General features: G+C 48.3%; 1 protein-coding gene across 1 annotated transcript in view; it reads right to left on the reverse strand.

Annotated features, from left to right (window-relative positions):
* LOC309817729 (pseudouridine-5'-phosphatase-like) overlaps positions 1 to 26511 on the reverse strand; it is a 71125-nt gene that overhangs the window by 13604 nt on the left and 31010 nt on the right. The window contains exons 2-3 of the mRNA XM_082647000.1: positions 23982 to 24200; positions 6175 to 6404 (exon numbers count right to left, since the gene is read on the reverse strand). Of these exons, the coding sequence (XP_082503126.1) occupies positions 6175 to 6404; positions 23982 to 24200 (449 nt within the window). The remainder of the gene's footprint in view (positions 1 to 6174; positions 6405 to 23981; positions 24201 to 26511) is intronic.

The raw sequence follows: 26511 nt of genomic DNA on the forward strand, positions 1-26511 counted from the left end.
CATCATTCTTTCGGACTGCCGATATGTGAAGACTGCACAACCACACGTACAAACACACAAAGAACAGAGAAAACACGTGGTGCAACACAGGGCTCACAGCTCCTGGTGCGGTCTGGGGTGGGGGGCGGGGGGGTCCCTGGGGCTGGCATGGGACCAGCTGGCTCAGGTGGGAGCCAGACCAAGGGCTCCTGGAAAGCAGGACTCCCTGAGGCCCCGTGGGAGATGAAAATCCTTGGGGTGAAGGCAGGACTTGAGGTCATTCAGAAATGCAGAGGCCGGGCAGCTCGGCAAGCAGAGGCCTTACCGCTGGCCAACCAGAGGCTGAATATTCACAGGAAGAAGAAAGAAAGTGACGATGGGGAGTTGGGGAAAAAACAGGGACCGCTCGGTGGTGAAGGGGGCCCAGAACATGCCACGGGAGCCCAAGGATTATTCTGAGCTGAAGACATGGGAGATCAACAGCTGCAGAGCAAGGCTTTTTCTAAATTCTCCTTATCTTCCTAAAAGCAAAGCCTCCCTAAAGAATGCAACTGCCATAAATCCCCTCCCCAGGAGCTTTACAACCCGGGAAGGTTGACTTTTATGGCTGAAGAGAAGTCTGCACAGGTCAGAGCCTGGATAAGAAACTGTGTAAACAGACATCGTCATACAACTACCACGTCTCACATCTGTTCTCCTAAGAGCCCATTCATGTTTCCTAAAAGTCGTCTCTTCTACCAGAAGCGCCCCTCTGTCTCTCCCCAACCCCTATTAAGATGGTATATAAGCCCCAGGTGCTCACTGCCTCCTTGAATCATATTTTTCTGGGAACTGCCTCATGCTTACACAAATAGAAATCTGTATTTTCTCTTGTTAATTTCTTCTGTCCGTTTAATTTACAGGCCCCCAACCACCAAACCTAAGAGGGTACAGAAAACGTTTTTTCCCCCCTCGACAATGGAATTTGGGAAAGCAAGCAACCTAGTCCACAGAAAGTCAGTAGGGATACCAAGCAAAGGCAGGCTGGATGAAAGAAAAGATGTGTAATGGGAGGAGTTATGAAAGGAATAGTTGAGATCTTTTTTTTTTTTTTTAATGAAGTAAGGGAGGGCCTGGTACATCAGGTTGCAAGAGACGTGAAATAATACCAAGACCAGTGACCAGAGGCCTCCGTATTTTCCTCAGTGGTTCTGGGTGACAGGAGAAGACGGGCATGAGGCCTGGGCAGCAATGGCCAGGGATGTGCAGTCTCCCTGAGGCCCCGAAGGTGGCTGACTACGGCCCAGTGACTCTCCACACCGCCAGGAGAGACTCGAGCACCACTATGCCCCTAATGGGGTGTTCAGAAGTGAGACACTGACTAAAGAGTATGCAATCCCCCAAAGACAGAAGCGCAGCTCATCTCACCTGGCCGCCAAGTTTTAACTTTCTTTTCTTTTTTTTTTTTAAATTTTATGTATTTATTTATTTATTTGTTTATTTGGCTGCTTTGGGTCTTCGTTGCTGCGTGCGGGCTTTCTCTAGTTGTGGCGTGTGGCCTTTTCAGTGCAGTGGCTTCTCTTGTTGTGGAGCACAGGCTCTAGGCGCGCGGGCTTCAGTAGCTGTGGCTCAGGGGCTCAGCAGTTGTGGCTCGCGGGCTCTAGCGCGCAGGCTCAGTAGTTGTGGCGCACGGGCTTAGCTGCTCCGCGGCATGTGGGATCTTCCCGGACCAGGGCTCAAACCTGCGTCCCCTGCACTGGCAGGCGGATTCTTAGCCACTGCGCCACCAGGGAAGTCCTGTTAACTTTCAATCTGCCAGAAGTAACGCACCCACTTGATTCCCATTATTCTGGGAGGTGAAGTAGCTCTTCCAGCAGCAACACCTGACAGCCTACACCTGTCTGCAGACTTTGGCCATATAGACAATACACAATAAAAACAGATACAGAGAATGATTTTTAAATTAACGTGTTTCTTTGTCAAGAGATTATGTAAAATATATTAATTGCCATTTCACATATTGAAAAGTCAACTCAGGTGATGACTTCTGTAATTGAAGAAATGGTCTGAGTGTTATATGATGAAGACATTGTACAGTTAATCAGAACTCAAGTTAAAATACATTTGCCATTTTTTAACTCTCTAGGTATATAAAGGCTTAATGTGCGAGACTTTCTTCAAAACAAAACAAAAAAGTAATTCAAAAGAAAACTCTGGGGACTTCCCTGGTGGTCCAGTGAGTACAACTCCGTGTTCCCAATGCAGGGGGTTCCGGGTTCGATCCCTGGTCGGGGGAACTAGATCCTGCATGCGTGCCACAACTAAGAGTTCACAAGCTGCAACTAAGAAGTCTGTGTGCCGCAACTGAGAGCCCGCACGCCACACCTTAAAGATCCCACGTGCTGCAACTAAGACCCGGGGCAGCCAAAATAAATAAATAAATAAATAAAATAATTATGATTCTTTAAAAAAAGGAATAATTGTTCATTTAAAAAAAATCCTGAAATTCAGCTGTGAACATTAACAAGAAAAATATGTATCCAAAGTAGTGACTGCCATGCTTTTAAAAACTGATTTCAGGTTTTACTTGTAACGTAGTAGTAAATATCAACACAAGAAATCCTGTGTAAATGATGGCATTTTTATTTTGCAACAAAGACGTGCATTTTTGTGGTGAGGCACTGAAATGGCAGAGCACACACACCCAGGGGGGCTGGGGTGACTCCCGGCTTGCTCCCTCAACCTGCCCCGGACTCTGAGCACCGCCGCTCCTGTCTGCAGGCCTCCAGAAGCTCAGGGGCTGTGAAAGCTGGGGCAATGATAACCTCTGCCCTGCGGGGCCCGTGGGATTCAGTGGGGGCTCCCGCATGCCAGGCCCCCCGGCACACAGGCGCTCAGTGAGTGCGCCTGAGCATGGAGATGGGTAAAGTGACTTCTGAAGATGGCACCGTACTTTTGCATATCTTAAGCACAAAAGAACGATACATAAATAACTTAGGACATCTGCAACGAACACTTGCTGAATGCCAGCTCTGTTAGGCATCTTCTCCTAGTAAAACGGTGACTAACGTGACAACATAAATTCCCCCTTTTATGCTACTTGTGCTTTACTACAGTCCTATTAGTACCACTGTACCAGATTAATTTGGTGACACGCACAGAATCATAAATTCCCAACGGCAACCGTGACTCTCTCTAGGGACTTGATAACTGCATGAAATGCCCTTCAACTCCGAGGCTCGTCACCCCTATATGCTGGCGCCTGCACTGCGTCAAAGAGGAAGCAGCAGGACACAACCTAAGAGCAGTGTCATGCTTCCATGAGCCTCTCTGCAACTGCTTGCTGAATTTGGAAAAAGAGGAAGCAGCAGGACACAACCTAAGAGCAGTGTCATGCTTCCATGAGCCTCTCTGCAACTGCTTGCTGAATTTGGAAGACAAATGCAAGTACAAAACGGGCGGTGGGCCTCCACAACCAGGAGCCGACCAACACTGTCCTTTCCTCCTACAATAGGCACATCTGAGGAAAACCCAAACACCTTAACTGTGTCTGCCTAGGAAACAGGACAAGACAGGTTTCATTTCTGCAAGACAAATAGCTGCATCAATAAGTGTGGGTGACTAACAAGGGTAACTGGTGGAGAGCACTTCTAGGAGCGAGACTACTCCTCAGATACGCACGTGCTCATTTTCCTTTGATGTGCCTAGAACACTGTCACCGTGGGCAACAGGGATGTCCGAGCTCTGCCTCGGCGCCTCGGCGTCTCACCAAGGGGAACTCCCGCCCGTATAGACTGGAGCCACACAGCCGTGCCCTCCTCTCCCGCAGCTGCACTGCAACTGGCCTCACGCAAAGCCGGCGTGTGGTCTCCCCATAAACTTGGTTCGCACACACACTTGAAAACCTGGCAACGCCATGTTTCCATGAATAGGGTGCCCGGCAAAGGAAGGACTGCCTGGAGTAGAAAGAAAGGCAGCACCCTCCTCCCTGAACAGCCAAACAAAGGAGGACACGACAGGTCAGCACCTCATCTTCTCAGCTGTGAAGACGGCTGCAAGCAGGCGCTCCTACTCTGAGCTGCTCCAGAACCAGTCTGCTCAGGGAGGCACCTCACTCCACCTGCACCACACAAAGAAGATGGCCCTTCTAGGAGGAGGGTTTTATCACCTGAAGGGATGGGAGATCCTTTAAGAAGTTCTTAGGGAAGGAGAACGCATTTGTATGGAATCTGTCGTAGGATGGCAAACACGTGGACTCAAAGATGTTCTGATGTAAGAAGCAGAACCACACTGCAGCCAGGACCCGTCCCACCAGTCCTGAGGCCTCATCTTTGACTCTGTGGCTTAGTGGCTGGGCCATCGCAGGCTCCACCCTGGTCATGCAACTGCTGAGTTGAATCCGTCCGCGTACTTGTATTGCGAGGAACGCACTGCCGCCATCGCTCAATGATATGCAATGATTCTTCCAGCTGTCGCATAATAAAAAATATATATATTTGGCCTTTGCCCCTGGTTTCCAGTACAGAGCTCCTAAAACCCTTGGCATTTCCTGGGCAATCAGAACATTTTTCATTATTCGTAATAATCTCCTTTCAAGCACATGTCAGCTTATGCTAATGAGTGACAGTCCTGGGCCCCAGATGCCTTCGGGATGGGGGCTGGTGGACAGAAAGACCAGGCAGGATTAGAGCGCTGCAGCTTGCACCCCAGCCCAACCTGCAGGCCCGGCGATGCAGTCAACAAAGGCCCATGGTTTAACCAGCAGTGCCAGGTAATGGAGCCTCTGCAGAAAGCCCTAAGGTTCTCGGAGCTTCTGAACACAAGGGGGTGCTGGGAGGGTGGCGTGCCCAGAGAGGGCATGGAAGCCAGCACCCTGGCACCCAGACCTTAGGCTAAGCAGCTCTTCCACCGGGCTGCTCCTGAGCTGTACTCCTACACTAGACCAGTGAACGCAAGTCGCGTCTTCCGAAGTTTGGTGAGTCATTCTAGTGAATTATAACAACCGGGAAGGGGGCTGTGTGGGAACCCACGTCTGTGGCCGGATGGGAGAAGCACGAGGGGCCTGGGTACCTCGTCAGAGGCTGGCATCCGCAGCAGGGGCAGTCTCGGGGGCTGAGCCCCCAACCCGGGGGTCGGCGCCGACTCCAGGTCCTTAGCGTCAGAAGTGCGCTGAATCGTGGGACGCCCAGCAGGCGTCTGAGAATCAGAGGAAGCCCGAGGGGTTACACAGCTCGACGGCCCTTACAGGTTCAGTATAGTCAGTTAGGCCCCGGGCCCAAAAAACACATCACTCAACAACGTTCGCCACTGTCAGCTGCATCGGGAGGCAGGCTTTTGAGTAACCTTCCCTGCGCTCGCGGTTAGTGTGGCAAAGGCCGCGTTAGTGACAGGCAGAAGGTGAGAAGATCTCTCACGGAAAGGCTCTTCCCTGCACCCGTGCCCCACGAAGCACCGCACCCTCGGATGCAGGGACCAGGCGGGAGCACCGTCACCCTGAGGGACGCCCCGCCTGCTGTGGACACACGTGGGTCACCAGCAGCAACCGCTCTCGAGAAGCCCCAGGTGTTCTGGAATCTGCCTCTGCAGGTGGCTGAGGCTTCTTCCCCCTCCTCCTCCCCCTCCTCCGTCTCACCAGCCCCCATGAGCCGCGCGGAGACTCAGCAGAAGCGAACAAGCCCCGTCGCGCACTCTAAGCACTCTTCCTGGGCTCAGACACCACCTCCCCAGCTCCAGCATGGACGGCATAAGGAAGCAGCCCACAGAGGCAGGACAGAGCTCCGCCTGCGGCCCCCTGGCAGGGGAGAAACCGAGAAGCATTTGGGGGGAGGGGTGGTGAGCGTTGCTGACTTACGTCTGAATTGCTGAACTGCAGGGAACGTGTGTGTCCAAGGCTGCTCGTTACAAATAAGGACACCGTCGCCATGCATCACTGAAGGCCCCCCTTCCCTGCAAAGTGCCCGTCAGGCAGTGCTCTGCGAAGCCTAGGCTTTCTTACATTCGGGCACCCCAGACGATTCTGGCCGGGATTCACTGGCCAGGTGACTTGGGGTGGCTGCACTCCGCCACAAAACGAAGGGATCTCCCCACGCACCTTCCACCCGGCGACCCCACTGCCCTCTCCGTGAGTCCTCGGGAGTGCCGTGCAGCAGCTGTCCACGTGGACACAGAGACCCTGCGCCTGCGCACGGCATAACCTGCACGCCCGCTGCCGCTTACCTGCTCCACGGGAGCGGCGGGAGAAAACCTGCGGGCGCACGCCAGGAAGATGTCTGGCTCCGGCTTCCCACTCCTCACTTCGGGGTCATCGCCGAGGACGACGTGATGGAACAAGCTGAAGAAGCCCTCGTGTCTGCTGGTCTTCATCTGGAAGGATGCGGTCCCTGAGCTGGTGGCCACGGCACAGGGCACGCCGTGCTTCCGCAGGTGGTGGATCAGCTTCTCCACACCTGGGGGCGGGGGAGGGGGCGTCAGTGATGATGGGGAGCAGAGGTACCGGCCGCAGGCCTCCAGGGACACTGCGCCAGCTCTGCCGCCCTGGCTCTGCTGCCTCTGCCCAGACATCGTGTGAGCTCACACTGTCCTGACAGGGGTCGTCAGCACTGGGGCATCCCCACGCAACACAAACGTCAGAGAGCGATTCAGGGCTCAGCGCTAGCACCTCCCAAAGTAACAGAGGTGACGGTACCGGGATGCTGCTGCTGTGTTCGTCAATCCTATTGGAGCCAACCCAGGGAAGGGCCTCTGCACTGAGTACACAGGGCTTCGTTTTGTTTTGTTTTAAAGCAATGAATACACAAGGACTATGCTTTTGGTGTTTTCTGAGGAAACTCTGTATTGTACAGAAAGCAATTCAGCATTCCTCACACTGCTGGACCCTGAACCAGCCCCCATCAGAGGCTGAAGGGAAAGGTCGCTGCTGAAGCAAAGCTGCAGGACCACCTACCAAGGGGTCAGACACTGAAAAGGCTCTGCTTAACGCAGCTGAACAACAATAACAACAACACACCACGTGAAAGACACGCTTCCGCGTTCCTATCAACGGTGGTGGTTAAGTCCAGGAAACACGTAGGTTAATGTATTATCCTTGGAGCCAATTAAGAGACCGCCAGTTATAAGAAATGTGACAAAAATGACAGTACTTTCCACCTTCAACACACCCGATTACAACAACAGTAATGTCTAAATCCACACAAAGGTTTATCTAAAATAGTATCTTAAATAATCAGATAATCACGGCTGTTTCAGTAAGTACATAAGGTGATGTCCCTAGTTTCTCAATTGCTACAGAAAAGATTGACACGTTTTTCGATACCTGAACCCATTCAGAAAGGGAACAGATACTGTGATCCTTCAGAGGAACAGTCCTATGAGGTGCTCAGAGGAAAATGTGGACCTCAACTCCACGCCAAGACAACTAAATCAGCAAAATCTAGCACTTGGATGGATGTAAAAGTCAGTGTCCGACATCCAATCAAAATTACCATGCTTGCAAAGGAGGAAATACAACCCATAACCAGGAGAAAAAGGCAATCAATAGAAATGAACACAAATATGGAAGAGATGATGGATATCAGCAGATACTGACCTCACATAACAGCTTGGTAAATATAATTACGCCCAAGTCAAGGACTGTCAGAATGGAAAAACAAACAAAAATAAAAGTGAGACCCAAATACACACTGTCTGCAAGAAACTTACTTTAAAGATAAATACTCAGATAGGTTAAACCTAAAAGGATTGAAGGACTTTCCCGGCGGTCCAGTGGTTAAGATTTCACCTTACAGTGCAGGGGGTTCAGGTTGGATCCCCGGTTGGGGAGCTAAGATCCCACATGCCTCGTGGCCAAAAAACCAAAACATAAAACAGAACCAATATTGTAACAAATTCAATAAAGACTTTAAAAATGGTCCACATTAAAAAAATCTTAACCAAAAAAAGGATTGAAAACTATGTATTATGTCACTACCCATCAAGAGTCAGTGCAGCTGTACTAACAAAAGACAAGTGGGCTTTAGAACAACGAATGACAGTTATCAGGGATAACTAGGGATGTTTTGTAATGACAAATAGGTCAATTCATCAAGAAGATATAGCAATTCTAAACGTGTATGCACCAAATAACAGACCTTCAAAATAGGTAAAGCAAAAACTCAAAGCACAGAAAGGAGAAAGATGTTTCAAATTCCTCTCTCAGTAGTTGACAAAACAAGTAGACAGAAGGTAAGTATGGTACTGCTGACTTCAAAAACACTATCAAGCAACTTAACCAAATGGACATTTATATAACACTTTACCCAACAACAGCAGAATACATATTATTTTCAAGTGCATATAAAACATTCAACAAGATAGAATACACTATGAGCCAAAGAACAAGTCTCAAAATTTTTAAGTAACTGAAATCATACAAAGTAATTTCCCTGACCATAGGAGAATTAAAATAGGAATGGTATTTGAAAAATCAAAAACTGGAAGAAAGAAAAGAAGATCTACAATCTAACATTTTATCTTAAGAAAGTAAAGAGAAAAGAAAAAATAATAAACTCAAAACAGAAAAGAGAACGTAGAAAACTGATTAAACCAAAACCTAGTCCTTTAAAAAGATCAATTTAACTGGTGGGCTCTTAGCTAGACTGATCAAGGGAAAAAAAAAAAATCCAAGTTTATCGCAGTGAAAGAGAGACAGCACTACAGGTCCTTAAAATCATTAAAAAGGACACAAAATATGACAAGCAACTTCATGTCAATAAATTTGTTAACTTAGATAAAATGGACACGTTCTTTGAAAGCTAGAAAGCTCACTCAAGAAGACGCTAATAACCTAACTAGCCCTAGGTCTATTAAAGAAATTGAATCTGTAGTCAAGAACCTTCCCAAATCTAGGACTGGATGGCCTCACTGGTGAATTTAGCAAGCATCTCAGAAAGAAAGAAGAAATAAAGAAACTGCAAGAAATTGGAGGGAACGCTCGCTTCCCAACTCATTTTATGAGGCCAGCACTTTCCTGATACCAAAGCCGGACAAAAGTCACACAAGAAAACTACAGACCTGTATGACTTCTGAACACATATGCTTAATTTCACACTGAAAGGAATTTCCAACCAGTGTGAAAGTATTCTACGTGAAGGGTTTCTATGGGGTGTGAATCTATCATGTGAAAACATGAAAAAACCACAGCATTCAAGATTGTTTGCAACAAGCACTGATTAACAGCATGGAGAATTACACTTACCGGTTAAGTTTCAGTTAAAAAACCCTTTACTTAATGGATGAATTAAGATGGATGAAAGAAAGCCTAAAAACAAACAGACATCCAATAATCACCTCTGTCTGGATACAGTGATTAAAGCTGAGTATCAACGTGATTTGAATTTAAAACAAAATATTCAAATTGTATCACACGATAGTAAACCAACATATTAAAAAATAATGGAGCATATTTAAACAGATGCTTTCTCTAAAACCTACTGGAAAAAGAAAACTTTGCTGGAAAAGTTCTCTGGTGCTACTGATTTTAAAAATTTAAATATATTTTATCTCATTTTAGCTTATCCTTCTAACATTTCTAGTTCTGTGAACATTTCATAATGTACCTAATGTAACAGCAGAGTACTATACATAAATAAGTACACACCAATAAGCCTATATTGGAGTGAGTACTCAACATTTTTTTTTTTTTTCCGGTACGTGGGCCTCTCACTGTTGTGGCCTCTCCTGTTGTGGAGCACAGGCTCCGGACACGCAGGCTCAGCGGCCATGGCTCACAGGCCCAGCCGCTCCGCGGCATGTGGGATCTTCCCGGACCGGGGCACGAACCCGTGTCCCCTGCATCGGCAGGTAGACTCTCAACCACTGTGTGTGGCTCAGTTTTGTCCACTGTCACACAGCAATGATTAATGTTCCCGGTGGTGGAGTTGTGAAGGAATGCCTGTAAAGGGGCCTGCACGTAAAAGCACACACAGGAAGGTAAGGCCCCAACAGATGTCAGCCATGGTCACCACCATTACATCACACTTCAGGTTACAGTCAGTAATGAATCACTCGAACGTCCTGATACATTACTGCCTGACTCCTTCAGAAATTCTGTATCATTCATTCATTCAGTCACTCATTTATTTTTTAAGTGAACAAAAAATTTTTGTTTTTAAATCAGGGAAATAATCTTTTAAAAAATTAGGCCTATTCTGTTTGGGTTTGAAACACACACACACACACAAACCTGAGACACTTTTGTATCCTTTAAATACTGTACACCAACTTTTTCTTATTCAGTCACTCTGAGAAGTAAAAGACTGAAAATGTGAAAGGAGTTCTGTCCTGTGGAGAAGCTGGTTCATTAGGTACATAAATGAAATCCACTCAACAGCTTGTAGCCTTGGTGTGCTTAAGTCGGTTTCAGGGCAGGGCAGGAAGACAGACAGCTCTTGCTACAAAGAAGCCACACTCACAGGATTGACCTACAGGGGAAGAAATAAGAAATGTGGAGCATCAGGGATCCTGATAGAAGAATGTTTCCGTTTGACTTCATCCTAGAGACCTAAGATTGGTGAGAAAGGACACAGAGGCTGCCATGAAAATGGATTTGAAAACGGAAAAATGCAGAAAAGATAGCGGACATGAGTTCTTTCAGGCGGTGCCGTGGAATTCAACTGTTGAGTGGGTATATCCATGAAACCTCTAACTAGCTGAGGCATCATTTGTAACACTTCACCCTGAACCCAGCGAGGGTTCACTCCCGGGGGGAGTGAACAGGACCCAGGGGCAGATGATACCACATAGCAACAGACACACCGTGTGTTTCAGGAAACACAGAGCGGCTGCTGAGTCTAGAACTCTGCAGGGATGCACAGGAAGGTGAGGGTCATGCCACGATGTCAGCCCGGGGGCTCAGCTGATGCAAGCGCCCAGTCACGTGGCAGGGGAACAGACACCCACACCGTCCTGGCACGGGTGCACTGTGCAGGGCTCTGCTCAGCCTAGACCTCCACACGTGCGTTCCTCAGACAAGGCTCGGCCCCTCCTCACCCCTACTTGCACGTGTAAGGGCGTAGGCAGACCACCTCTCCTAGACGCTGACTGTGCCCCTGCCTGAAAGGTGAGCAGCCCAACACCACAGTGTTACAGGTCACAGGGATGCCACCAAGGGCAGTGGGTCAAACGGTGCCCCCCCCAAAGATATGTCCGAGTCCTAAGCCCTGGTGCTTCTGAACGTGAACTTATTTGGGACAAGGGTCTCTGCAGATGTGATGAAGGACCTCCAGAATGAGATCATCACGGATTTACGGTGAGCCCTAAATCCAATGACTGGTGTCTTAACTCTGTTCCTGCTGTTACAATAAAACACCACAGGCTGGATGCTCTATAAACAACAGAAATTGATTTCTCACAGTTTTGTGGGCTGGAATTTAGATCAAGGTTCTAGCAGATTCAGTGTCTGCTGAGGGGGCCCTCTTCCTGGTTCACAGACGACTGTGTATGCCCCGTGTCCCCACATGGTGCAAAGGGTGAGGGAGCTCTCTGGGGTCTCTTTCATAAGGGCACTAACCCCATTCATTGTGCTCCACCCTCATGACCTAATCACCTCTCAAAGGGGCCACCTCCTGATACAATCACACTGGGGCGGGGTGGGGGGTGGTGGTTAGGGTTTCATATATTATGAACTTGGGGGTGAGGGGGGATGATTCAGGTCATGGCAACTGGTGTCCTTAGAAGAGGAGAGACACAGACACAGAGGAGAAGCCACGTGAAGATGGAGGCAGAGATGGGAGGGAGGCAGCCAAAAGCCCGGGGATGCCTGGAGCCCCCCGGAAGCTGGAAGAGGCGGGAAGGATCTTCTCCTGGAGTCTCCGGAAAGAGTGCAGCCTGCCCACACCCTGATCTCAGACTTGTGGCCTCCAGAACTGTGAGAGCATAAACCTCTGTTGTTCTAGGCCACCAAGTTTGCAGTCATTTGTTACGGCAGCCACAGAAACTGTGGCCCCAAGGACCCAAGGTAGCAGCACTGGTGGTGGAAACTAGAAGCTGGGGCCTTGATTCTGAGAAGACGACATAATTCATGACTATAAACATGAACGTGTGCTGGCAATGTTTCAGCAATTGTTAGCAATCAAGGGCAGAGCTCAAGAAAGAAAAAGGAAACACAACACACACACACACACACACACACACACACACACACACACACACGGGAAGAGAAGCCTAGCAGCTGTTCTCGACATCAGTGGGAAGAGGCTCCAGGAACCTCCAGCTGCCACCTCAGACCCAGAGACCAGGTCACTCCGCTGGGATCAACAGCCAGGAGGTGCGAGGGCGCTGGGAGCTACAGGAGCAGGTTCTCAGAGGGGGGATCTTGACACCTCTCCCTCCTTACAGGAGACCTTTAGCAATGCCCGGATTTTAATGTCACTGTGGATTCCTAAGGAGCGCTTTGGAAAGGCATGATCACAGGGCATGAGTTCACATTCCAGGGCAGATAGGGGAGACAAGGTCCTGCTGACTCACCCTGAGGGTCGCCCTTTCCAGGGTGGATTCTAATTAGGATTCTTACCTAAGTATGGGAGGATGGCGGGGACAACCAGACATTCCACCCTCCTTCCCAGGGCAGGATTTGGAGAACAGGCCCATCAAAGGCAATGACAACTCAAGTGAAGGGTCGCCTTCCAAGACGAGCAAGGCCCAGGAGCCTGAAATTTCCATCCGCCCCATAACACACTAAGAGGGACCTGACACGATGACTTCCCAGTCTACCACTGTATTTAGGGCAGTGGTTCCCCAGCAGAGACATTTTGACCCCCGCCCCCCGGGGCATCTGGCCAAGTCCAGAGACACTGTTTGGTTGTCACAACTGGGGGAGGGGGGGCTCCTGGCTCTGGTGGGTGGAGACCAGGGATGCCGGTCATCATAGGCAGTGCCGTACGCAATGTTCTCAGTCAGGGCAGTGTAGGAATGGCCTAGAAGTCCAGGGGTCAGATTCCTCACTCTTCCGTTTACTTCTCCAAATCTGCATCCTCACCTATAAAATGTGAGTAAGAGCAATCCTGCCTACTTCACAGAACGAGTATAAAAACTGCAGATGATATAAAGATATAGGAAGCATGTTCAGTTTTCAATTTCTACACAAACAGGAGATGATGGAAAGAAAGGTGGGTGCCTTCTAAGCAATTCACATCAAAAATGGATTGATTTCCTTCACCTGATGCGTCCAATAGAGACGAAAGCAGCGGAGTGCATTACTGTGGCTATCAAACTAATCTGAAAGTGATCAGCCCAATTTTGTGAGGACCAGGACAGTCAACTGAGATAATTTTCCACTGTCAACTATTTTTTCCTTGCTGCCATTCTGCAGAAGTTTCAACACTGTGGCCAGAGTTTCTGTGCATGTTGTTTTTCTGGGCATTATCTCAAATATAAAATTCTTTTTTTTTTAATTAATTTATTTATTTTGGCTGTGTTGGGTCTTTATTGCTGTGTGTGGGCTTCCTCTACTTGTGTCGAGCAGGGGGCTACTCTTTGCTGCAGTGCGTGGGCCTCTCATTGTAGTGGCTTCTCTTGTTGCGGACGGAGCATGGGCTCTAGGCGTGCGGGCTTCAGTAGTCGTGGCTCACGGGCTCAGTAGTTGTGGCTTGCAGGCTCTAGAGCACAGGCTCAGCAGTTGTGGCGCATGGGCTTAGTTGCTTCGCGACATGTGGGATCTTCCCGGACCAGGGCTTAAACCCGTGGCCCCTGCATCGGCAGGCAGCTTCTTAACCACTGTGCCAACAGGGAAGTCCTCAAATATAAAATCCTCGGTGTTATCGTCTATGTCCTCGGGAATGGTCTGGTAAGGAAACAGAAAGTCTTTCCCTGTGTTCCTGTCTAGGCTGCTGCAGACATGCCGAAGGCACCAGCGCCTGGAAGGCTGCAGCAAGCCCCTAGTGAGGGTCCCCTCCTTTCCATGGGTATCTCTCAGAGGAAGACTCTGTGGTGAGGTGCTGGAGCCCCACTCAACATGCCATGACACTGGGACTAAGGTCCCACTGAGTGTGTGCTCAGGGGGGCACGGAAGCAAGGCCCTTCCCCTAGTGGCTGTGTGACTCGGTTTGGGGGAGAGGAGACAGGCACAGCTGTGACATTTACGGAAAAAATCCTTTGTACAGCATGCAATTACCACCATTTTCTACCTCGCCTGTCCAGGAACTTTAACAAAATACAACTTCATAATCCGTGAACGGCTTCTGGTATTTAAAAACAGAAACAAAATTTTTTTTTCTTTTTTTTTCTTTTTTTTTTTTTTTGCGATAGGCGAGCCTCTCACTGTTGTGGCCTCTCCCGTTGCGGAGCACAGGCTCCGGACGCGCAGGCTCAGTGGCCATGGCTCACGGGCCCAGCCGCTCCGCGGCATGTGGGATCTTCCCGGACCGGGGCACGAACCCGTGTCCCCTGCATCGGCAGGCGGACTCTCAACCACTGCGCCACCAGGGAAGCCCGGAATTTTTTTTATTGTGGTAAAATATCATGAAGTTTACCATCTTGTGCATTTTTAAGTGCACAGCCAGTGGCATTCAGGAGCTTCACCTTGCTGTGCAGTGGTCACCACCAGCCATCTGGAGAACCCTCTCACCTCCCCAGACAGAAACTCTGTCCCCAGTGAACACTGCTTCTCCCCCGCCCCGCCCCGGTAACCTTCACACCACCTTCTGTCTCTGTGACTCTGACCACTGCAGCTGACTCCTGTCAGTGAAATAACACAGTATTTGTCTCTTCTGTCTGGCTTCTTTCCCTGAGCACAATGTCCTTAAGGTTCACCCGTGTTGTAGCCTGTGTCAGAATTTCCTCCCTTCTTAAGGCTAAATAATATTCCACTGTAGGAATATAAGACATATTATTTATCCAGTCATCCATCAGTGAATACTTGGGTAGCTTCAAGTTTTTGGCTATTATGAGTAATTGCTTTCCATTCTTTAAAAAATACAATATTTTTTATTTCTTGAAAAGCAAACCGCAGCTGAAATATTTTGTCTGTTGTGCACCGCATCCCCGAAATAATGCTGGGAGCAGATCTTCCAAGATTGAAAATAAATAGACTAATATACAGCTGACCACTGAACAAGAGGGGTTCGAACTGCGCGGGTCCACGTACAGGTGGATGTGTTTCAACAGTAAACACTACAGCGCTACACGGGCCGTGGTGGGTTGACTCTGCAGGTGAGAAGGAAGTGCAGACACGGAGTGCCGACTATAAATTACAGGTGTTGTCCAAGGTTCAAGTGTACCCGTACTATCTGTGCACACACTGCGTCCTCACTGTTGGGTGGGTCGTCTACGGGGAAGCTGTGGGATGCGGGGCAAGCCAGGTGGCCCCCTGGAACCTGGCCGTGTTCACTGGGACGACAGGTCACTCCTCACCCACACAGGTGCCACCCACCCCGAGTCCGCACCTGTGCAGTCAGCACCTTCTCCTCAGACACCCAGAGCCTGTCCAAGCGGCTGGAAGCCACTCTCCTCAGCTGCCGACACCCGTGACTAAACCATCATGGCCATCTATCTACCCATTTTCTCTCCACTGAATTGAGAGGTCTTTCAGTAAGGACTTCTTTTATCCGTGATCTCTTCCTCCCAAGTATTTAAAAATCCACAGGGGAACCGCCACACATTTAAAAACAAACTGCAGCTCGTTCATTTGAGAAAAACATTTATGCCCACAGTTAAGTAATAGCTAGAATCGCAGGAAGACAAGACATGTATCTTGTGGCTTAGTCTAGGATGTCTCTGTTATAATTTAGTGACAACTCAGGCACCTGGCAGTCTTTGAATGCCAGAACATTTAAACCAGGAAAACGGAGTAACGTCCATGTACGTCATCAAATAAGTCAGTACTCTACAGGACAAGGGGAATCAGAATTGTAAAGGTCTGTTACTGGAATTACTGACCAGCAAATGATTTTGAAGGAGCGTGGCATCGTGATTGTGGTTTGTTACCACGTCCATACTCAATATTCTCCTTTCACTGCTGTTGTGATTGATTTCATGATGAGAAAAGCTAGGCGTAACCTGAGACTCACACCTTCTCTCTGCATGTGCTGTCTGCTGGATTCTTTTTATGTTTGCAATTCTACAGCTTCGGTGCTTAAGTAATAATGACTCTTGAAACTTCAGTTCCAGTCCTGGTTTGTCAGGTGAATGTTAATTTTTGCCAGTACCACGTCACACTGTCACCTCACATGGGACTGCGGTCCACTGAGACCTTCTGACTCCACCTTAGGTCAAGCCCTCATAGTCTGGTCCTCCTCCCAGCTAACTCTCCCCTGCTGTCATCATCATGTGCCATAAACCCAGAGGAATTCCCCCCCACCCCGCATAGGTTTCCCTCTGGCACATCATCTCTTCAAAACTCCCACTGGTTCTAGAAGCAGCAGACAGCTTAGCTCAAGACTAAAGACCTAGTCGAGCCGAAGCCCTTGCCTATTTCTCAAGCACATCAGTAAAAGGTTCAGCTTCGAGCCGCCTCTATCTCACACGCTCTCCGCAGTTTCCCCAAAGTTCAAGCCCCCGTCCCCAGCACAAAGCTGCCACTGCCCCGAGAACATTCTGCTTTATCTTCCTCCACTCCCCTTCCACCACTCTTTTCTGAATTTCTCTTTCTGATGTAAAACTATATGTTACTGTAGATTTCCACTTAAATGGATATGCACGTATCCTAAGCTGATTATACACACCTTTCTTTAATGTGCCCATGAGCAGCCACCCAGCCCCAGATGCCCTTAAGGACTGAGTAAAGGAAGAGGAAAATTACAGGATGACCCTAAGGAAATGAGTGCCTTCTTGCCAGGACGGTGGGCCGTGTGTTCAGAGAGTGGGGCGGCAGGAGCCGACAATGTCTGCTAATAGCCATGGGGGACTAAGGGCACAAGACACACGAAGAATAAAGTAGAAGAGAGAAGCAAAAGGCAGGGGCTGCGGGGGTGGAGACACATAATTACCCAGGCCAAAGCAGGCTGGCAAAGAAGAAACGGGCTTGGGTAGAAGTGGGACTGGGGCCCACACCACGGAGAGCGGTGTCCACTTCGCGGCCGGGCTGTGGTCATCAGGGGCGCTCCGGAAGAAGAGCACAGGTACCTGCTGTGCCCCGGCAAGGCCCACCCTCCTGCCCAGGGAGTCCCCACGTGTGCCGCTCTCCAGCTTATGTCGGGGGGCCGCACTCCACGGTGGACACGGCCGAGTTCCTGGTTTCCCGAGGTGACCTGGTCTGCAGAGCACAGGGAGGCTCCGCTGATGGGAGGGCGGGGACCGGCCGTCCCCAAGCCCCAGAGGCCTGGGCACCACAGCCTCGGCTGCCCAGGGGGCCGGGGATCAGCGTGTACTTCCGCTCTTCTGCTGGGTGACCTCCAGAGCAGGAGGGGAGAGAAAAACCCGAGGGAGCGCGGTGTGGCGGGGGGGCGGGCTGGCACCTCCGAGGGGCCCGTGTGACGGGCAGCGCGTGGGCCATCGCTCCTGGGCTCGGCCTTGTCCCCCTCCTGTCCACTGGTCCAGATGCCACGCCCTGGGCTCTTCCGTGGGAAATCCCCCCATCCCAGCCCGTGAAAACGAGCAGGAAAAGTAGAGAGCCAGGCCAACAGGAGAACCTTCCAGGGGGTTTCACACCAGAAGAGGCACCGACTTTATGACTGGCCTTCTACACCAGTTACTCTCGCTGAATTATGCCAAAATACATCATTTCATCCATCTCAAAGAATCCATGACTGAAGAAATGTGCTTCAAAACACAACGGAGGTACTAGCATCCTTCATGGGGACCCTGTTAAAAAGGTTTCCTTACGTCCCATGGCAAAAGTTTTGCTTACGTTAGGCCACATATATTTCAATACTTCTTATCAAAAAGTTGTGCCACGATTCAGAAGATGTCTCTTCCCAGAAAATAATTAGACCTTTCTCTGACCTTCACCCTATATTTCATCAGTTAGGCATGTGGTAAGTGCCTACAGAACATACTGGTCAAAAGTATCTCCCTCCTAGATCATTCATGACCCACTTCAAGGAGAGGCATCCACAGCATTCCGTCATTAGGCTGCTGACAGGAAGGTAATCAAGTCACTTGTGCCTGGCCTTCAAGCCCCACGGGCCAGCCCTACCCTCCAAGTGGCTGGACCCAGGCAAGGACACACCCGCGTCACTATCAGGGGCTAATTGCCTGGTGCCTGGCCCAAGGAGGGCACACCTACATCATAATCAGGGCCTGCTTCCCCTGGTAACTGGCCCAGGCAGACATGCCTGCATCATAATCAGGGCCTGCTACCCCTGGCAAACTGCCATGCCTTCCTTGCTAAGTACCTGCTGGGGCCACAGCTCTCACCCTGAACTGAGAGTTTCTTTCTCAAAATGAAGGATATTGAATTCATAATAGACCGTCCCTACAGACAGACTTCTTTTCTAATGAGCTCAAGATGCCTTCCACAACCTAAAATGCCCCACCAGAAAATACCTTCAGAAAGAAAAGAAATGAAAGTCAAGGGTTATGCTATCATCCACAGCTGCGTGATGGTAACAAAGCGGTAAGTGAACAAGATGAAAACCTAGACCTAGCAAGAGGGCAGTGGTGACTTTTTCTAGTTATAGTCACCACACCCTGGTCTCCCCAGGAGGTCACCTTTCCGGTGGAATTCAGGTTTGGCTCAGATAAAAGAGGGGATGGGAGGAATGCAGTAGGGGTGGAAACTAGGGGGCAAAGCACGTCTTTTTGGGTAGACAACTTGATCTCCGTCCTTACTGTTTTTGTGACTAACATGTTACAGAACAGAAGCTCTAAGGAAAGGTGCTTCCTTAGGTTTCCACACAGCCCTTCCTTCGGCTCCACAGCCCATCCTGCCTTTTTCCTCCTGTTCTTCTTCCCCTTTGGGGTGCGTATAATTACCAAATACTGCTTGTCATCCTAACCCACTCAGAACGTCCAGTGGCACCTTCTGACCTCCGTCCCTGGTCTAACCCAGCACCCCAGCACGATTTTACATGTCTCCTGTCTGGTGCGTTCTTGGGCTTTTCTTTATACTCTTGTCATCTTCTCATGTTTAGCTCACCTCCCAGTTACGTGTGTGCGAACGACCTCATGTTTTCAAGGAGACACTTTAGAACCACTGGTAAGTCCTCACTCTCAGCTGTGAGGCTAGTAAAAGTTTAAGTATACACAAAAATTCTTAGGCTAAAAAGCCAGATTCATGACCTTGCTCAATCAGTAAATAAAGAGGTCCTCTACCCCTCTTGTCTAGAAGAGGTGAAGGAGTAGCACAGAAAGAAGAGTCATCACAATGAATAGGGTTAGTGAGTTCTGTAGGACTAAACTGTCTTTGAAGAACCAGTTCCTGCCTCACTTGGAGGCACCTTGGTGGAGGTGTCTGGATTCAGTTCTCTTCTGTTGCTACCTACGATTAGCACCCTACTTAACTCATACCTAGTCACTGGGAGAGACAAATGAGGACACTACAATGACTGGATCACCAAGCAGATTTCATAATATGGACTTGTTGGCAATCCAGCCAAACAACCAGACTAGCTGAATGAGACACAATATTTTCTTGGAATTGTAGTATAACATATCTCAAGTAAATCTTAGAATATAGGACAAAAATTCTAGAAGGAAAACCACCTGAAAAGCTTGGGGGGATGAGGAAGAAAAAGGGTATTTACATTTCTAAAACATCACAGGCGCTTTGTATGTTAAACCATGAAAGAGACTCCAGGTCAAATATGAACTGTCTAGACAAATCCTTAGCTGGGTTAACCAAGAAAAAAAAAAAAAAAAACAGGACTCATAACTACAATCAGAAATGAAAGATGGGACATTAAAACCAATGCCACAAAAATAAAAAGGATTAAAGGAGAATAATATGAAAAATTGTAGGTAAACACTGGATAACCTAGAAGAAATAGATAAAGATATACAACCTATCAAGATCAAAGCAAAAAGAAAGAGAAAGTCTGTTCAAACCTCTAACTATTAAGGAGATTAATTCAGTAATGAGAAACCCCCCAACAAAGAAAAGAGGACCAAATGGATTCACTGGAGAATTCTACCAAATTTTAAAGAATTAATACCAATACTCCTCAAACTCTTCTCCACAATTAAAGAAGACGATATACTCCCAAGCTCATTCTATGAGGCCAGCATTACCTTAGTACCAAAGCCAAACAAAGAAACTATAAGAAATTGATACAAATATACTCAGCAAAATACTAGCAAACTTATTTAAATAGCACATTAAAAGGATTATACGTGATGACCAAGGGGGAACACAAGGATGGTTCAACATACGAAAATCAATGTGACGTACCATATTAACAAAATGAAGGACAAAAACCACATGGTCATCTCAACTGATGCAGAGAGAGCATTTGACAAAACTCAGCACCCTTTCATGATATAAACACTTAAACTAAGAATAAAAGAAAACTACCTCAACATAATAAAGGCCATATATGAAAAGCCCACAGCAACATCATTACTCGATGTGAAAAGGCTGAAAGCTTTTCATCTGGGATCAGGAACATGAAAAACATGTTTTCTCTTGTCACTTTTATTCAACACAGCACTGCAAGTCCTAGCCAGAGGAAATCAGGCAAGAAATAAAAGGCATCCATGTTGGAAAGGAAGAAGTGAAGTTATCTGTTCACACATGACATGCTCTTATACGTAGAAAAGATTCCACACACATACTCAAAACTGTTAGAACTAATAAACAAATTCAGCAACGTTGCAGGATACAAAAATCAACATGCAAAAATCAGTTGCATTTCTATACACTAACAATGAACAGCCTGAAAAGAAAATTTAAACGCTTCCATTTACAATAGCATCAAAGAGAAATAAAAGTTAACCAAGAAGGTGAAAGACTTGTACACTGAAACGACAAAACACTGCTGGAAGAAACAAATAAATAAGACACACATAAATGGAAAGACATCCCATGTTCATGGACTGGAAGATTTGATACTGTTATAATGTCCATACTTCCCAAAGTGATCTACAGATTCAGAGCCATCCATATCAAAACTCCAAAAGCAATTTTTGTAGAAATACAGAAATCCATCCTAACATTTATATGGACTCTCAATGGAACCTGAAGCACCATAACAATCTTGGAAAACAAGAACAAAGTTGGACAATCTCACACTACCTGATTTCACAACACATTACAAAGGTACAGTAATCAAAACAGTGTGGTGCTAGCACAAACACAGACATATAGACCAATGGGATAGAATAGAGAGCCCAGAAAGAACTCCTCACACATATGGCCAAATGAGCTTCAACAAGACTACCAAGACCACTCAAAAATGGGGAAAGGACGGTCTCTTCAACAAACTTGTGTTGGGGAAAGTGGATATCCACGTGCAAGGAACAAAGCTGCACTCTTACTTTATAGCATACACAAAAATTAACTCAAAATGGATTAAAAACCTAAAGGTAAGAGCTAAAACTATAAAATTCCTGAAAGAAAACATGGGGAAAAAGCATTATGACACAGGATTTTTTTTTTTTTTTTGGCAGTATGCAGCCCTCTCACTGTTGTGGCCTCTCCCGTAGCGGAGCACAGGCTCTGGACACGCATGCTCAGTGGCCATGGCTCACGGGCCCAGCCGCTCCGCGGCATGTGGGATCCTCCCGGACCGGGGCATGAACGTGCGTCCCCTGGATCGGGAGGCAGACTCTCAACCACTGCACCACCAGGGAAGCCCGACACGGGATTTTTTTAATATCTTCGATATGACACTAAAGGCACAGGCAAGAGCAGAAACAGCCAAATGGGAGTACATCAACCTTAAAAAGTTCTGTGTATCAAAGGACACAGTCAACAGAGTGAAAAGGCAACCTATGAAATGGGAGAAAATATCTGCAAATCATGTATCTGATAAGTGGTTTATATCCAGAATTTATGAAGAATTCCTAGAACTCAACAAGAAAAAAACAAATAACTCTATTAAAAAATGGGCAAAGGGGGCTTCCCTGGTGGCACAGTTGGTTGGGAGTCCGCCTGCCGATGCAGGGGACGCAGGTTCGTGCCCCGGTCCGGGAGGATCCCACATGCCGCGGAGCAGCTGGGCCCGTGAGCCATGGCCGCTGAGCCTGCGCGTCCGGAGCCTGTGCTCCAGAACGGGAGAGGCCACAACAGTGAGAGGCTCGCGTACCACAAAAAAAAAAAAAAAAAAAAAAAAAAAAAAGGGCAAAGGACTTGAATAGACATTTCTCCAAAGAAGACATGCAAACGGCTAACAACATATAGAACAATGCCTCGCGTCATTAATCATTAAAGAAAGGCAAAATCAAGAGAGAATCACTACACACACAATAGGACAGCTACTATCAAAAAGACAAAAAATGACAAGTGTTGGTGAAAATGTGGAGAAACTGGAACCCTTGTGGGCCGTTGGAGGAAGAATAAAATGGTACAGCCAGTATATTATGGTGGAGCTTCAAAAGACTAAAAACAGAATTACCTTATAATCCAATAATCGCACTTCTGCGACCATACCCAAAAGAAAGGAAAGCAAGGTCTTGAAGAAATATTTGTATATACATGCTCACAGCAGTGGTTTTCACAACAGCCAAGAGGTGGAAGCAACAGAGTTATCTATAGACAGATGAAGAGAGAAACAAAATGTGGTCCGTACAGTGGAATATGATTCAGTCTTCAAAGGGAGAAAATCACATGCTACAACATGGATGAACCTTGAGGACATTATGCTAAATTTAAAAAGCTAGTCACAAAAGGACAAATACTGTATGAGGCACCTAGAGCAGTTCAAATTCACAGAGACAGAAAGAAGAAGGGTGGGCGCCGGGGGCCGGAGAGGGGGAGGAATGGGAGGTAGGGTTTAATGGGGACAGAGTTTCAGCCTTGCAATGTAAAAAGTTTGAGAGATGGAGTGGTGACGGTTACACAACAACTTCAACATTCTTAACACTACCGAACTGTACACTAAACATGGATAAGATGGTAAATTTTAAGCTGTTTCTTGTGACATACGGATGTGTTTCCATCACTAAAGTTTGTCAGGATTACTGGGTGTGCAAACAGCCCAGAGGCAGCTGATGAAGGGAGTGTGAATCGCGGTGCTTGTACCCGTGCGTGAGGAGTTAGTGTGTGTGTAATCCAAGAACAGTCCACATGGTTTCTGTGTGACACAGGCAGCGGTATTAGCAGGGCCCTTTGACAGAAAATTCTCTGGTTCCCGGGAATACTCAATCTGCCCCTCTGGATATGTGTACAAATATAGATAACAACACACGTTTCAAAAATGATGATGACTCATATGAATACAATTTTGAATCCAAAATTACTGCTATAACTGTAAACTTTTTCTCCCTTAGCACCAGGAATTCTAAAGACTGAGTTTTCACCTTTTCTCCTAGAAAAATCTTAAAATAATACTTCATTTTTAAGCATTTTTTGTCCCTGTAATCTAGAACATTCTTGACCTTCTCACTTGTAGTAAGAACCAGCAGGCAATTCCGTTGTGATCAACCTTCAGTTAACATGCCCCAAGGGAGAAAAATCATCTTCCCTTTCAAAGAAAAACAAGTCAAGAGAGCGATAAAGGCCATACAAACAGACATGTCAGAACAGAATTATGCCTTTAACTTAAAAAAAAAAAATTAAACTTCTTTGGGGAGATTTAGGTTCTTGCTTATCATCAACATGTTAAAGTTTGCATAGCTGCTGAAACCTTAGTCGGTGTTATCTGATTGTGAAAAGGAAAAGCCTTCTGTCAGGAATGTAATCTTTACATAATACCCATGCAAACACAATGCAAATGTTTTTGGACCTCAGGAGTCAGTGAAAGGAACGCATATTCTTTTAAGAAGCCTTTAAAAAGACAAGATTGAATCGCAGCACACAACAGCATCCACCAAACTCTCTCTCGAGCCCCTCTGAGCCTCACAAGGAAGAGAATTTTCCAAGAAGTTATCAAGACCAAAGGACAACCCTAGCATGCCCCGCATGAGTCTGTGAGAGTCACTACTAAGGTGAGAGACAGGATGGCAGAGGGCGGCACCTGGCATGAGCGCGGCGGTGGGGAACACCTCCTTCAGCTTCGCCTGGCTGGCTTCCACCAGCTCCTCCTTGGACGTCGGGAGCTGCAGGGTGTCTACGATGATCTGGGCCGCCTCCAACGCTGTCTTACCCATAACAAGGGACTTCACATCCCAGCTGTATTTCTTCCCATAGCGACCGCAGACTGCCTCAAACACCACTGAGTACAGCCGTTCAGTATCTGCAGACACAGTGAGACGAAGACACAGAGGCTTTTAGGGTGCATGCGGTGGTAATGCCAAGTCTACATCAGAGAAGCACGTGTGTTCACAGTGCAGGTCAAGTTCAGGGTAGAAAGCTCTCTCGGGGAGACCTATGGACGTGAGGGAAACGTTCTCAGGCCATGGGGACCAGACGATGCCCTGGGCAGCCTGCTCTCTGCTGCTTGGGAACGTTACAGGCTGGCCCAGAAAGGAAGTCTCTAGTACGGTGAAACTGCCTTGTCTACGCGCACGCACGCATCTGGGCCTGAGCACGCGCTTGACGCCCTGAGCTGGTCCTCCCAAGCGTGCACCGTGACGGCAGCACGCAAGGGTCTGTGTGTGAGCCCTCTGCTGTTAGGGATGTGCCCCGAGGAACTACTCCCACCCGGCAGGAGCGCAGGAGTGCCTGGCCGCGGGCAGAGCAGTGAAGTGCCTACGCAAGGACAGAAACTTGTGCGCGGCTCTGAGTAGGAACACACAACTCCTGTGCTTCTCGTTTCCTCTCACGGGACCAGATCCCTCACGGCACTTGTGTCATCAGGCATGGGGGGCGGGGGGCTTTGCCCACCAAGCCTTCCTGCAACAGCGGCGGCGTTTCCTGCAATGTACCTGGATGCTGACGCTCTGTGGTGAAGGGATCATTCCCAGAAGGCCGCCACCCACCCCGTGGCTGCTTCTCCCGGCAGCTGACCTGCCCTTCCCCTCCCCACCAGCTAAATGTGTCGTGCTAGGGCCTCCCTGTAGGCTGCTTCCCTGGACAAGCCCTGGACCCTCAGCCCCACGGTGGCATGCTTCAGCCTTGACGATGACCAGCAACAGAAAGAGCTTTTCTTTCTCCTCTGCTTTTCAAGGCAAAATCATCTACAGCTGCGTATCAAGTAGGCTCAGCGCTTTAACTCTTTGGGTCCTCACCGTTCTACCACGGGCTGGATTCTGGCGGGACGGTATAAGACACACAACAAAAAGATCTCAGATATCCACCCTCAGACATACTCGCCAGACTGTGCTTGGGCATGACCCCTGGGCTGGGTAATACATTCCAGCTTTTGTTTCCTTTTCTTTTTTTGGTACAAAAGAAGGTGGGACTTGAGGAAAAGTCTTCCCGGGATCCTTGGTAGAAGCAGCCAGCGTCTGCATAATAGCCTGAGTGGTTCTAGTTTTTCTAGAACCACGCTGCACTTAATCTCCCTGAAGAAGTCCCAGCAAAGAGGGAAGGGCTGGTGCACCCTCCGCCGGACGCTGAGGAGGGCTGCCTGTCACACGCTCTTTTACATCCTTCTCGCCTGTGAGCGGACACAGAGGGAGGGCTCTCGGGGTCGGGGGGGGGGGGGAATGGATGCACTGGCAGGGAGGCTGTACATTTTACCGTCTACACGTGAGCACTTTTCTTCTAGCGGTTGAGAGAGAGAGAAAGACTGACAAAAAGACATCGCCGGCACCCAGCGAGTGAGAAACCACTGATGGGTTTGCGAAGGCTAGGGAGTGCCAGGAAAAGCAGCAGAGGCCGGGTGGGGACTTAACATGAGGGACTCGTGGGGAAGCAAGTGGACGGGGAAGGAGAAAGGAGCATGAAAAAAGACTAATTCTGAAGACAGAAAACAGCTGTATTCTTTAAAAACGCTTCAAGCAGCGTTTATTTAAAGCTGAAGCTTTTAACCTAAAAGGCACAGAACGGTGGGATTATAAATCTGCAGGAGACTGTGCCGACAGCCACTTTTCTTCACAATTCAGATAAAATCCCCCCAAACCCTCGGTGGAATAAGCGAGGATCTGAATGCATCGCCAAGGTCCTCAGACCCGGCAATGAGACGCCCGCTGACGACAGCGTACGATCAATGAAAGGGACAGCGTTTTGAAAGGAAAAGGTTCTCCAGAAGCTAAACTAAAATGAGGCCGCATAAAGTAGCTGTGCTCTGCGCCATGCTTCTGGGTTATTTTTCACAGGAAACTCACGTGGTTTTCCACAGGCTACGTGCACACAAGCTGCTCCCTTACTCAGGTGTGTTAGGAACATACTGCAGGTACACGAGAACCTCAGCCCTGGGCGGTGGGGGGGATAGGATCCAGGCAGCAGTCCCAGCAGGTACAGATGAAGGGATCAGGCAGGCAGTGACACGAGGGCATCGGATTGGGCGGGGGGCAGTGCGGGAGGTGAGCGGACAGACTCAGCCCAGAGGTTGGTATTTTCATCCGAGCTGCGGGCTGGGTCCCCAGGTGGGAAAACAGAAGGCACTGACGTTTAGGGTCACTGAACTGTTACTATAAAAGGCATCACCACACCTGGAAGGC

The sequence above is a fragment of the Grampus griseus genome (assembly GCF_964374135.1).
Source record: "Grampus griseus genome assembly, chromosome: Y".
Classification (NCBI taxonomy): domain Eukaryota; kingdom Metazoa; phylum Chordata; class Mammalia; order Artiodactyla; family Delphinidae; genus Grampus; species Grampus griseus.